At 49.5% G+C, this 12,337-nt stretch overlaps 8 protein-coding genes across 8 annotated transcripts; 4 read left to right on the top strand and 4 right to left on the bottom strand.

Moving 5' to 3' along the window:
• Nucleotides 1–154: 154 nt before the first annotated feature.
• Nucleotides 155–433, bottom strand: N7537_006082 (uncharacterized protein; the record flags this gene model as incomplete). Its single annotated transcript, XM_056897139.1, has 1 exon — nucleotides 155–433. The coding sequence occupies one exon, from the start codon at nucleotides 431–433 to the stop codon at nucleotides 155–157; it is 279 nt and encodes a 92-aa protein (XP_056752924.1).
• Nucleotides 434–785: 352 nt separating this feature from the next.
• N7537_006081 (lipid-binding SYLF domain-containing protein) lies at nucleotides 786–1,994 on the bottom strand (the record flags this gene model as incomplete). The annotated part of the gene is made up of 3 exons (XM_056897138.1): nucleotides 786–1,736; nucleotides 1,793–1,890; nucleotides 1,952–1,994. 3 exons carry the CDS (start codon nucleotides 1,992–1,994, stop codon nucleotides 786–788), a joined length of 1,092 nt encoding a protein of 363 aa, XP_056752923.1.
• Nucleotides 1,995–3,119: 1,125 nt separating this feature from the next.
• On the top strand, nucleotides 3,120–5,166 carry N7537_006080 (GMC family oxidoreductase; the record flags this gene model as incomplete). The annotated part of the gene is made up of 5 exons (XM_056897137.1): nucleotides 3,120–3,484; nucleotides 3,539–3,568; nucleotides 3,623–4,502; nucleotides 4,565–5,066; nucleotides 5,120–5,166. The coding sequence occupies 5 exons, from the start codon at nucleotides 3,120–3,122 to the stop codon at nucleotides 5,164–5,166; spliced, it is 1,824 nt and encodes a 607-aa protein (XP_056752922.1).
• Nucleotides 5,167–5,516: 350 nt separating this feature from the next.
• On the bottom strand, nucleotides 5,517–6,332 carry N7537_006079 (mitochondrial 54S ribosomal protein bL27m; the record flags this gene model as incomplete). The annotated part of the gene is made up of 1 exon (XM_056897136.1): nucleotides 5,517–6,332. The coding sequence occupies one exon, from the start codon at nucleotides 6,330–6,332 to the stop codon at nucleotides 5,517–5,519; it is 816 nt and encodes a 271-aa protein (XP_056752921.1).
• Nucleotides 6,333–6,523: 191 nt separating this feature from the next.
• lcl2 lies at nucleotides 6,524–6,991 on the top strand (the record flags this gene model as incomplete). Its single annotated transcript, XM_056897135.1, has 2 exons — nucleotides 6,524–6,701; nucleotides 6,798–6,991. The coding sequence occupies 2 exons, from the start codon at nucleotides 6,524–6,526 to the stop codon at nucleotides 6,989–6,991; spliced, it is 372 nt and encodes a 123-aa protein (XP_056752920.1).
• Nucleotides 6,992–7,569: 578 nt separating this feature from the next.
• On the top strand, nucleotides 7,570–9,234 carry N7537_006077 (scramblase family protein; the record flags this gene model as incomplete). The annotated part of the gene is made up of 3 exons (XM_056897134.1): nucleotides 7,570–7,925; nucleotides 7,980–8,151; nucleotides 8,209–9,234. 3 exons carry the CDS (start codon nucleotides 7,570–7,572, stop codon nucleotides 9,232–9,234), a joined length of 1,554 nt encoding a protein of 517 aa, XP_056752919.1.
• A 250-nt stretch (nucleotides 9,235–9,484) lies between these two features.
• Nucleotides 9,485–10,124, top strand: N7537_006076 (E2 ubiquitin-conjugating protein UBC7). The gene is made up of 2 exons (XM_056897133.1): nucleotides 9,485–9,741; nucleotides 9,843–10,124. The coding sequence occupies exons 1-2, from the start codon at nucleotides 9,492–9,494 to the stop codon at nucleotides 10,094–10,096; spliced, it is 504 nt and encodes a 167-aa protein (XP_056752918.1). The 5' UTR covers nucleotides 9,485–9,491; the 3' UTR covers nucleotides 10,097–10,124.
• A 396-nt stretch (nucleotides 10,125–10,520) lies between these two features.
• N7537_006075 (uncharacterized protein) lies at nucleotides 10,521–12,025 on the bottom strand (the record flags this gene model as incomplete). The annotated part of the gene is made up of 5 exons (XM_056897132.1): nucleotides 10,521–10,991; nucleotides 11,063–11,134; nucleotides 11,194–11,361; nucleotides 11,435–11,607; nucleotides 11,746–12,025. The coding sequence occupies 5 exons, from the start codon at nucleotides 12,023–12,025 to the stop codon at nucleotides 10,521–10,523; spliced, it is 1,164 nt and encodes a 387-aa protein (XP_056752917.1).
• Nucleotides 12,026–12,337: the final 312 nt, after the last annotated feature.

Below are 12,337 nucleotides of genomic sequence, written 5' to 3'. Positions count from 1 at the left end.
GGTATCACTTAATCTTTACTTTACTTTCTCCTTGTATTCTCTCCTACCATGGCAGTGGGCCTACTAACTTAACAGACACGGTTCACCCTTGACATATCTAGCCATGCCTCTCAACGAATCTGTCATTTCGTTATCCTCAATCCCCACAAGTTTATTAGCCGTGGATTAGTTGTGGGTACACCCCATCGATGGATCCAATGCAATTGTCCACCAGCGGCGTTCTGCCTTGAGCCAACTGGTCGAGCTTTTGGGAACCGCCAATCTCCCACTCAACATCCAACTCCATCAGTTCATTCTGGCGGTCAGTATGAGGGGCGGCCCAGCGGCAATTGAATGGACGAAACGCTTCCAAGTTAACCGCACTTGGTCGGGATCTGATTTTCTCGAGAATGCTTGCCAGGACTTTGTTCGCTTTGAAGCTAGCCGCCTGCATGCTGCCACCGAGGATAGATGTGCTACGAGCGACACTAAGATGATCAAGAACGAGACTCTCAGCTGTGTACAAACTTCATGAGGATTGATTAAACAAACCGACACCAGAAAAAAAAAGATTACGAAGTGGAATGATAGAACGATGGTGGAAGATCACTTGGGTTGTCTAGGAGTTATTATGGTATATGCGCAAGAGTAGTTGGACATCTCAATGTGGAGATCCATCTACCCCAAAAGGGAACCAATACAACATTATCCTAACATGACGTTGAATAATCAGCGAATCACACTAGGAGTGGTCTTTATGCTGCCAGATCGTCTCAGTAGCGGGGATATGCCCCGGGAGACCTAGCTCATGAGGTATCGTGCGAGTCCCCAGCTGCCGATTTTTTGTCTTCAGGTACCAATTGTGTACTTGGCTCCACAGCCGAAACATGCTCAGCAGTAGACACATTCTCTTGCACGTTTGGCGTATGTGCATTGTGGGTAGTTTTGTTGGATAATTCAGCGTCTCTGGTTGCTTCCTCAGTACCTAACTCGGTAGTTGGTTTACTCTCGACAGTCGGCATTGTCTCCTGGGTACCTTCATCATGGGATACACTGTGAGGATCTCTGGTGAGTGATTCCGCAGTTCCAGCCGTCTGCTCTGCGCTTAGCTCACCAACTGCTAACTGATGAGCAGTAAGCGCCACAATTCTCTGTGATTGCGCATCAGGGAGTTGCGTAGAAGCCTGGAGATTTTGTTCGCCCGGCTGCCCAGTGCCCTCCGTGGCTGGTTCCGTAGATCCATCGATACGGAAGAAGTCCCCGTTCAGAACCTCGATGAGGACTCCCGCTTCAGGTGGTGGTGGGACCGACCCGCCCAGTAGCTCCTTTGCTTGAAGTTTCCGCCCATATAGCTTTTTGTTTGCATCCGCACGCTCTGCAAGAACACCACCCTCGACTGTGAGACCGCCGTATAATCCACGGGTCTTGGAGTAGGCGAATACCCCCGTTGCACCCTTGGTGCCCACTACTCCCCCAGCCTCGGCACTCCGACCAATGGGCCCGACAGCCATGGATATATTCCCCCCAAGAGTCAAGTTACCTGACTGCATGAATGTCTTCACTGCGGCATCGGTAGCCAGGACGAACACGAAATCCGTCAATTCTGCGCCAAATTGACCACCGGCGCCGAGACCGCCCATTGCCATGGCTGACGGGGCGGACCAGCTGCCATCTGGGAGACGAGCGACAATCAGTCCCGAGCCAAAACGGATCGAGCCCAGGAATCCAACTCTGAGTGCTGTGAATACGGCGATACCCTGGCATAGTGTAAGTCATGGTTATTTAGGTCGGTTCTCGGTAGGATATCTCTTACCTTGGCCCCCGCGAATATCTTACGTGGGATTTCTCCATCGATTTTGAGTTTTGGGTTGATGAAGGATTCGAGAATAGCAGCGGCCTTTTTGCACTCGCCTGTGGAACATGGTCAGCCCAGAGTCAGCCATGTGGGTAGCAGTGGCACGGGGGATAATACTAGACAGTGAAGCGGGCAACGGGTTGTGTAACGGGTTCTTCATGGATGATATCTTTTCTCCCGGTGATGCTCTTTGTAATAAGATATCTACGTCTAGTAGAGTCAGGTATAATCTCCAATATCCAGTACAGGCTTGACCAACACGAAGGAGAGAATTATATTAAGCCCTGGGAGTCTACACAACAAGTGACGGTTCTTACATCGTATAATCAGGGGTTGGTGTTCAAGTTAAGTTGCGCACGGACATTTTGTGGCGCTAGTATACTTCGCAGTTGGAGCACAGGCATCGAGGTTCTAAGTATGTTGTAGTATCAATTCGAGTTAGAAATATGTCAGTTATGTACCGAGTTCGGATGAATGAGGCTGCCACGTACTTGGTGCCTCGTATGATGGAACGTGCAGTGAGATATATCGTGTTACTTGGCTGATGATCGATGACTTTAAAACATTCTTAAAACTCTCAAAACGTAGACATTGGTTTGGCATCAGGAACCCCAATATTCGAGAGCGGCTTGATGGATTCTTTGGCTTGACTTGACACAAACATTAGTCTGGCAAATCATCTAGGGATGATTTATGCAAGGTGCAGCTTGATATCACGCGTCGAAAACAGCTGAGGCGAGAATAAATCATTATCCGAGGAACTATTTCGTTTATGATTTACACACATGTAACGTAACATTGAAATTAAGTCGAATAAGAGCATTCATGGATACTAATTCTCGAATAATAGAGGGCCGGAGGGCTAATCTATAAGAATCTATGATGAGTATCTATCTTTTAAAGAGATTCCTCTTCAATCTCTATCAATTTGTATAAATTAGCGCGAGAATCGCGCGGTTTTACACCCTATTAAGGCATGTAGAAAGGGTAGATCTTAGGACGTTTAAACGGCGCGCTACCTCACGAATTGAAGAGATTTAGTGAATCTTAGAAGCTTAGATAGCTAGATCCTACCCTCTTGCTCTGTTGAATTCCGAGAGCTTCTGGGTCGAATCAGTGGCATGGTGGGTGGTCGGATTAACTAAGTGATTGCTAGACGCGTTTTGGGTCGGGTAGCCAGCTCGCTTGTGTGACCAGCTCGCCTGTGAAATACTTATCGGCTTTGTTTCGCTATGATATATGGCCGCATCTCGCCTCGAGTACCCATCCCCACCAGTTCTTCCCGATGCTGTTCCAGACCAGCCTAGCACTCCTCACACTACACGTGACTAGCGTCGCCTCTGCACTTTCAGAACGACGAGATATTCCCCTCGCCGACCAAACATTCGATTATGTGGTCGTTGGTGGCGGTACCGGCGGGAGTGTGATCGCAACGCGACTAGCACAGAACGACTTCAAAGTTGCCTTAGTCGAAGCTGGGGGGCATTACGAGCTTGAGTCGGTGGCTGAGTTTCCTGCATCTGATGCGTTATCGATGGGATCAGATCCTACTTTCAGATCACCGGAAGATTGGGGCTTTGTGACAAGGAATCAACCTGGTGCTAATAGGCGGGCGATTCATTTCGCGCGAGGAAAATGTCTTGGGGGATCGTAGGTACCTCTTTCCGAAGTTGACATACCGGAACAAAACTAATTTGTCTGTAGGTCAGCGTTGAATTTTATGGTCTATCAACGGTAAAGCCCAATGGAAACTAAATCTTTGCAGCTTTACTAACCGGGATCATGCAGTCCGACACGCGAGTCTATGGAAGTATGGGCAGCTGCAGTCAATGACAGCAGTTACACATTCGATGAAGTGCTCCCATTCTACAAGAAGAGTGTCCAGTTCACGCCCCCAAACACCGACTATAGAGCTCAAAATGCCTCCGCGGACTATGATATTGATGCCTACGACTCGGATGGTGGCCCATTACAGGTGTCGTATGCCAACTTCGCTGAGCCTTTCTCGTCATGGATGAGACTCGGTATGGAAGCTATCGGCGTTGACCAAGTAAAGGACTTTAACCTGGGTAAGATAATGGGAGCCCAGTATTGTGCCTCGACCATCGATCCATCCAACGAGCTCCGAAGCAGCTCCGAGGAATCTTTCCTATCCAAGATCAAGCCGAAGTCACTGAGGACATATACAAATACCCTTGCCAAGAAGGTGGTATTTGATGAGAAGAAGAAAGCAACAGGAGTTCAAGTGAAAGGTTTGCTAGGAAATACCGTCACCCTTTCGGCATCGGAAGAGGTTATCATCTCGGCTGGTGCCTTCCAGTCTCCCCAGCTCCTCATGGTGTCTGGTATTGGACCCTCCGACCAATTAAGAGAACACAGAATCGAAATCATAGCTAATCGACCAGGGGTCGGTCAGAACATGTGGGATCATCCGTTTTTTGCACCTTCGTACCGAGTGCGAGTGAAAACATTCACCAACTTTGTTACCGACCTGGTTTACGCGGCTGGGCAAATTCTGGAAGCATTGCTCTCCAAAAAGGGAGTTATCACAAATCCAATCGCAGATTATGTAGCTTTTGAGAAGATTCCACAATTCTTGCGCTCGGCTTTCTCTGAAGACACGCAGCGTAAACTGACCAAATTTCCATCCGACTGGCCTGAAGCAGAGGTGAGAGATATTGAGATATTCCCCTAGATAAATAGAAAGGTTGCTAACGTGCATATATATAGTACATGTCTGGCGCAGGGTATATCGGAAATGCATCAAACCTCCCGGCAACCCAGCCAAGAGATGGATACTCATACGCCTCAATGCTCGGTGTTCTGATTGCACCTATGTCCCGAGGGAACGTCACCTTGCAGTCCGCAGATACCTCGGATCTGCCGGTGATCAATCCTAATTGGCTCGATGATCAGGCTGATCAGGAAGTTGTTGTTGCCATTTTCAAGCGAATACGCCAGGCTTTCCAGAGTGAAGCCATGAAGCCCGTGGTCATTGGCGAGGAATACAGCCCTGGGCTGCAGGTCCAATCTGATGATCAGATTCTCCAGTTTATCAAGGATAATGTGATGACCTTGTGGCATCCAAGTTGTACTTGCAAGATGGGGACGTCCGATGATGATATGGCTGTGGTTGACTCCCAGGCCCGGGTTTATGGAGTGGACGGATTGCGCGTAGTCGATACTAGCGCCTTTCCATTCCTTCCTCCTGGCCATCCTCAGTCGACGGTTTGTGGGTTTATCTCGGTTGTTGCTCTGATTTACCAAGTGCTAACTGCGTCACAGATATGCTTGCCGAGAAGATCGCGGCGGATATAATCCGGGATTCCTAAGCGTGTTAGCTTGGATTCAAAGGCAAACATGGAGAATGATCCAATGGCATACGTATTTCTTTGCAAATTGAAATTAAGATAATACATATCCTTGTTGTTTGGTTTTGCTGGGCTGTGCTAACGCCAACTTATGGGCGGCACACGTTATACGTCAGGATGTCATGGGATATGGACTTGAAGATGGCAATTGCGTGCCAGTATGCCTCTTAAAAAAAAGAAGTAATACACGGGGGAATGTTGATGGGTAAATGCTCTTTCTATAATACAGTGAACACCAGATACAAATCCTCATATCGCTACAGAAACCCAGAAGTTATTGGAACAAGACATCATGCACACGGCAAATGCCCTCATTTCTTGGCCGTCTTCTTCTTGCCCTTCAAACTCTTCAGCTGAGCAGCCCGCTCGGCTCTCTGCTGACGCTTCCTCCACGCCAACCAACGGTTACCACGATCATGCGGTATAGCAACGATACCAGCCTTCTCAGCAGCGCGACCAATCTCCCAATTAGCCTCACGGTACATGTAACCGGGGCGCAGCTGGGGGCCAGACTCAGCCTCGACAGCCTCAACATCCGTCACACGGACACCGCTCTCATCAACAGAAGCAACGAGATCAGACTGAGCCTCGACGCCTTCCGCCATCGGCACAGGAGCCATATTCAGCTTACGCCGGCTGGGCGCATTGCGCGGGTGCGGGAGCTTCTCATCCTTGTCGAAAACAACTCCGATATACCGGCGCTTCGAGTGCTTCAGCGGGTCGAGGTAGTAGCGCACGTAGCCGGCCTGTGTTGCGTAGATTGTGTGGTCGCGTCCCATTCCGCAGTTCTCACCGGGGAACCATAGCGAGCCTCGCTGCCGGAAAATGATGCATCCCGGTACGACGTACTCGCCGCCCGAACGCTTCGCTCCGAGGCGCTTACCGGCCGGATCACGTGAGTGTTGATTGGCCGTTCCTTGCGAGGCGTGCGAGGCGTGACGCACTTGTGTGAAGGGGAGGAGGGCGCGGGAGAGGGAGGGTGTTGGTGTGGTTTTCGGGAATGTGGATGTTGCGGAGAGAGTGCGCAGGAGGGATTGCGATTGCGAGAGCGCGGGTGTCGACCGGATTGTCGGGGTGAAGGCTCGCTCCAGTGCCCGCAGGGGCGTTAGCACTCGCGGCTTGAACATGGTGGGTTGTAATTGGATTGTTTGGAGGTGTAGATCGTGAAGCTCCAAAGGGGAAGTTTTTCGTTCGGAGATCAGGCTTGGCGTCACGTGTGTACCCGTAAACTGGCTTCATCTATACACCACTTGAACTCGTTTTACTTTCTATAAAGATACTTGATTCTGCAATTACTATCGGTGTGATTATTTAAACTATGTTGCAGAGCTGGCGTCAAGCCCTCTGGGCTCTTCTCCTTCTCGTGTCTGTCGCCCAGGCCCAATTCAACTTCTTCGACCAGATGTTCGGAGGCGGCGAGCAGCAGCAGCGCCAACAGCAGCGCTCGCAGAACGCTCCCAGTGACAGCGATCGGTACCAGCAGATGTGGAGTGGAGGTAAGACTCAAAATATTTGATTATTGAAAACATGCTGTCGCAAGTTCATATTGCCCTCGTGACCACGTAACTGACTACTGTAATCCTTGCTTACAGCACAATGCGACCACTACCTCTGCCCCGGAACTCTTGCTTGCGTACACTTCCCACACCATTGCCCGTGCCCTCACCCGGATGTTGAGGAGAAGGTTGAACTTGGAGAAGGGAGTGCTGTTTGTGTGTCGAAGGGAGGGTTCAAGGCAGGCGAAGCTGTGCGGAAAATCGAATTGGCTCGCAAGGGTGTTTTGTAAAGAATTTGGGTCTATGGCCTTTTTTCTATGATATAAGAACTCTGTACAGCTTTTTAAGGGTTGTGAGGCCAAGCCATGGAGCTGGTGCCGCTGGACGGATTAATCTGATAGGATTACTATCCATCTTTTTTTGGACTTGCCCAGATGTGCTCTAAAATTGGAGAGCCTACTTGGTATATTGAAACAGACTGCCTATATGTTCATATTGAACCTGGTAATTCTACCTAAAAGATGCCAACGTAGTCTCCCATGTAAATACATACAAAGTGACTTGGGATGTGGTTTTCCACGTCTGGAAAGGCACTCGTCGGTAATACTTGATAATTAATAGAAAATCGAGTAACGAATTAACCTAAAAACCAGCTCAATATCTTGAAAATAGCACACTATGATTCAAGTAAGAGTAAACGATCTACAACATACTAAGCAACTGCTGTTGCTATCTCCGATTATCTCCGCATTGACCTTCCGTCATCGGTTTCTCAGGCGGAGTGTGCGCATTACTTACCAACTTCGCAGTACTTCAACCTTTTTCCTCAATCCTTGTATCTTGGCTACTCTGGTCCATTTCAACTACCATGTGGGGTTTAAGACTCCGGTCCCTGCAAAAACAGTGGGCACCAGTTCGAACTCGAGCTCTGTCAAGCTTCAAAAGTCATGCATCTCCGCGCGGTCCTCGCAATAGCATAAAAGGACCAAATCTCATCCAGACTGCGAGGAAAGCCGAACCCTTACAGCAGCCTGTGCCTGCTGCCCCTGCGTCCCAAGATGCCATAGGTCCCAACTACGACCCTTTGCAGAACACGCTACTTTCTCCCGTTTACGTGCCTGAAGACCCCAGAGGTGTGCTTAAAGAAAACCACCCGGCAACTTCAATACTGGCAAACTCGGGAATAGTCGTACAACGAGAACTAGAGATGATGAATGTTCTGATGTGAGTGCTGCGCAAGCGCCTATTTGAGAAAAACACCTGTACTGACTCCCTCAGTGGGTTTGAACAAGCGAATAAGTATGTCATCATGGATGCGCAGGGATATCACATTGGGTATATGGCAGAACAGGATAAGGGATTGGCAAGTACAATGGCACGGCAGTGGTTCCATACCCACCGAAGTTTCGTGACACATGTATTTGACCGACAAGAAAATGAAGTCCTTCGAGTAAGCTTATATAATGACCATCTTTTGATGTGTTTTTCGTTTGGCTCACAACCGCAGTTCAATCGCCCGTTCTCTTGGATCAACTCCCGAATTCATGTATATGACCCTCTCGATCAAACCCCAAATGCTCACTCGGCATCCACCTCTCTTCAAAGCACAACACCAGGTTCTCTCATTGAACCTGGCGCCAGCTCCAGCGCAAGGATATCCCCACTTGGACTCGGTCAAATGCGAGTTATCGGCGAAGCCCAGCAGCAGTGGGCACCTTTACGGCGAAAATACAATCTCTTCACCCATCACCAGTCGCCAAACCCGGAAACAGACATGGGAACCCATAATATCGCACTATCCGACTCTGGTTTATCACGCGCACAGCAGATGCAACTAATACAAACATCCAACCAAGACCAGGGTCAATTCAACCAATTTGCCTATGTTGATGAGCCCTTTCTATCATGGGATTTCTCCCTGAAATCAGCAGACGATCAGTTAATTGGATCCGTCAATCGCAATTTTGCAGGATTTGCTCGCGAAATCTTCACGGACACAGGTGTCTACGCAATGCGAATGGATTCTGCAGCTCTCGGCACAGAGACACCACACAAAAACAAAGCCTTAGGCATGACCCTCGACCAACGTGCTGTCATGTTGGCTACAGCTGTAAGCATTGATTTCGATTACTTCAGCCGCCAGCATGGCCATGGTGTATTTGGCTTTCCGGCGTATGGAGTCCCTATGGGCGGCCAGGCTCCTGCCGGCGGTGCAGCTGCAGAAGGCGCCGCCACCGGTGAGGCTGGAGCTATTGGTGGAGCCGCTTCTGGAACTCTTGAACGAGTTGGAACTGCCGGTGGTATGCCAAATGGTATGGTTGGAGGCGCTACCACCGCCGGTGCAATGGCTGGATATGAAGCAATGCAGAGGGCGAACACAGGCGATCCAAATGCCTCGGCATCAGAGCCGACGGACCCGGGCTCACAAGGTTTCCAGGATAAACCTCGAGACCCTTGGGAGGATGGCTCTTGGGGTGACGAAGGGGGTGACATTGGTGATGGGGGTGATGGGGGTGATTATTTCGACTGGTGATGGGGGCCAGTTTCTGTATTATTCTATAATATTCACGATTTAGATGTAGTATTTTCTCTTAAACCAAAAATATCTCCGTTCACTTCGTCATCTTTCAATCGCAGTTTACCATCTCTGCCCACGACATCGCCACGCTTTGTCCACCGCCCCGGAATTATTCCATCCCCACCCTTCATTCCACCCGCAGACAATCTTGCCACCTAAGTATTTTCCGAATCGCATTTCGCATTTGAATCAAAAAGAGAAGGAAAAAAAAAATGGCGTCCTCCGTCGCCCAGAAGCGCCTTTTCCACGAATATAAGAACCTCTCCACCAACCCACCAGAGGGTATCACCGCAGGCCCCGTCTCCGAAGATGACATGTTCTATTGGGAAGCCCTGATCCAGGGCCCCGAGGAAACCCCCTTCGAAGGTGGTGTCTTCGCAGCGGAGCTGAAGTTCCCAAGAGATTACCCCTTGAGCCCGCCGACAATGAAGTTCATCGGAGGTGGCGTATGGCACCCGAACGGTACGTGACCGAGACAACCCAGGAGTGACTTGCGCCCGGCTACTTGCTCGCTTTGCTCAATACGCAATTTGAAACATCTTACTGATTAATTTGAATCACAGTCTACCCCAACGGAACCGTATGCATCTCCATCCTTCATCCCCCCGGCGACGACCCAAACCACTACGAACACGCCTCGGAGCGCTGGTCACCCATTCAGAGCGTGGAAAAGATCCTCATCTCGGTTATGAGTATGCTTGCTGAGCCGAATGACGAGAGTCCCGCCAATGTCGAGGCTGCTAAGATGTGGCGCGAGCGGAGAGCCGAGTACGAGCAGAAGGTTCGGGATGAGGTGAAGAAGGGTCTGGGTCTGTGAGCCGGGCTGGGTTGTAAATGAATGCCTCGGGTTCTCTCGCTGCTGCGTAGGTGGACATCTGTCAATATGGTCTGCTTGTGCTGCACGGGAGTCAAGATTTGATGACTGGCGTTCAAGGGTTTATTTTTCTTTTGCATGGTCTGGATATGCGATGGCTTCTCCGGGTCTGTACAGTGCATTCTTATCCTCGCATTATGGTAGCGGATGAAATACATGCAGTTATTTCTTGTATTTCTATACACAGTTTTCTTCTCTTCCAGCGACTTGCTAAATCTTGGGTCTGCTTTAGTATTCTCATCTCTCCTTCCACTAAAAGTATTGGGCCTCCATGGCAAGTACTATGGTATATCGTTCCTGTCTTTATTCCATGTGGTCTATAGTCTATACATCTATACCATCCTAGATATACACATCCTACAGAATCTTACTCCTGCCGAAACATCCTCCGATTAATCCACCCCTCCAACCCCCCTTGGCACCCATACAGGATCTCAATCTCCGCCTTCAGATTCAGAACCAGCATCCGCTGCAATTCAGCACGCCACTCGGGCTCTGGTCCATCGCTCGCCCAGACCGGACTGTTTCGAAGCATAGCCACGATCTTCTTGCGATCTCGCATCGTCAGCGAGAGAAGAGCCGTGTCACCAAGTACCTCCGGAACTGCTATGATATCTGTCACTCGAAGACCCAGCCATTGCAGCCTCGGTATACTGAGCCGAGCATTTTGATGTAAGTGTGCCGCCGAACCGTACTTGTACGTCGACATGATGGCCATGCCATGGGGATCACCATCGGCGAGGGCATAGAAACGAGGCGGATGCCTGCTCTGGTTGGATACGGAGTCGGACATTGCGCGCAGAAACGTTCGTGTCATGAAATCGGGGTATCCTTTGCCCTGTTCGAGTAGTGTTGAGCACAGTTGCTCGTTTGGGGGACGGAATATCCTAAAGCAGAGACGCAGCTTACCGTGATCATAATCCCTTCTCCGGCTAGTGCTCTGGTGTGGTAACTGGTTCGCGCGAGCCGGTGGAAGACTGCCTGGTGGACACGGACTCAGCATACTGGTGCTGTATGTGTGGTCTCTCAATGCTTCATACCTCTTTCTCGATGACCAGTACCCAGCGGACCCGTGAAATGTCAATCTCGTCTCCATCCTTTATGCGAGGAATCAAACTGTCCTCGGTGATAGACTGCGCATCAATTAAAATATGGGAGCCACGGATCAACCGAAAATCTCCTGTCACCAGTCCCTTTGCTGCCGCTTCCTAGGAAGTTGTGCACGATGTCAGCAGCACGGTCTTGTAGTGCTATACCACCAGAGGATATGGTAGGACAAACCACATTCAATGCCGTTCTGTTGACTCCGATGGTGTACGCCAGGTCATCGACAATGTGGTCCACGATATACTGCACGCGGAAGAATTCCGGATCGATATAGTATATGTCCCTGGTGATTGTATCGATGTGTTCAGTATACCTTCCAGATTGGTTCTTGAACATTGCTAGCTCACCTTTTGGAGATTAGCTGCCCGGTTCGAATAGCTTGGTCCAATATAGCTAGGATTCGGAGGATGACGGCTATCAGAACAGGCAGACTCCGTGAGTTTCTCATCCAGGTGATTTTCAGAGTGTGGTAGAAGGAAACTTACTAAATTTCCAGGCCTCATGTGCCGTTTTTCCTGGCCAAGAGTATTTCCTGTGCATCTCAACTCCCGGACTCGCTTCCAAAGCTCCGGTGATGGGATTGATCATGCAAGCCATTGGGCTGGCTCTCCGCTTGAGGGTGATGGAGATGTTTGCTTCTGCCGGGGTCTGTGAGAGTCCGTGTATAAGGGCTGCCAGGGTGTTGTCGGTGAAATCTTGGACTGAAGAATCTCGACCATCGTCTATTTCCAATGCGTTGATGGTTGGTGGCTCAGCCATTGCCATTAGGGTGGGTTTGGGCAAGGCGAGATGGGGGTTGAAGGATATGAATTATACCCGTGGACCACAATGGGCACAAAGAGCTTACATGACACTTTCCGATAGGATCCATATATAACTCTTGTATATAAACAACAGTGAACAAATAATAATTTAGATAAAATACTAGTAGAAAGAAGCATTTAACTTGTTACGACTTGATTGATCTATAGTCAGAAATTGGTTACTAGATATCATACTATATGTCGAAGATTCCCTTCCTCTCCCTTTTCTCGTTCCATCTACAATTTATTGCTGTGAGCTTCGGCACTCTAAACA

This window comes from Penicillium hordei (assembly GCF_028827395.1).
Source record: "Penicillium hordei strain IBT 12815 chromosome Unknown utg000003l_segment0_segment0, whole genome shotgun sequence".
Lineage (NCBI taxonomy): Eukaryota > Fungi > Ascomycota > Eurotiomycetes > Eurotiales > Aspergillaceae > Penicillium > Penicillium hordei.
Note: the sequence above shows the minus strand (reverse complement) of the source record. Positions and strands in the feature narration are given on the sequence as shown.

What these genes read in the sequence shown, in the direction of transcription:
- N7537_006076 (XM_056897133.1), top strand. Translation starts at nt 9,492, where the DNA reads ATGGCGTCCTCCGTCGCCCAGAAGCGCCTTTTCCACGAATATAAGAAC. An exon ending in TGGCGTATGGCACCCGAACG is followed by an intron (nt 9,742 to 9,842) that starts GTACGTGACCGA and finishes TTTGAATCACAG; the next exon opens with TCTACCCCAACGGAACCGTA.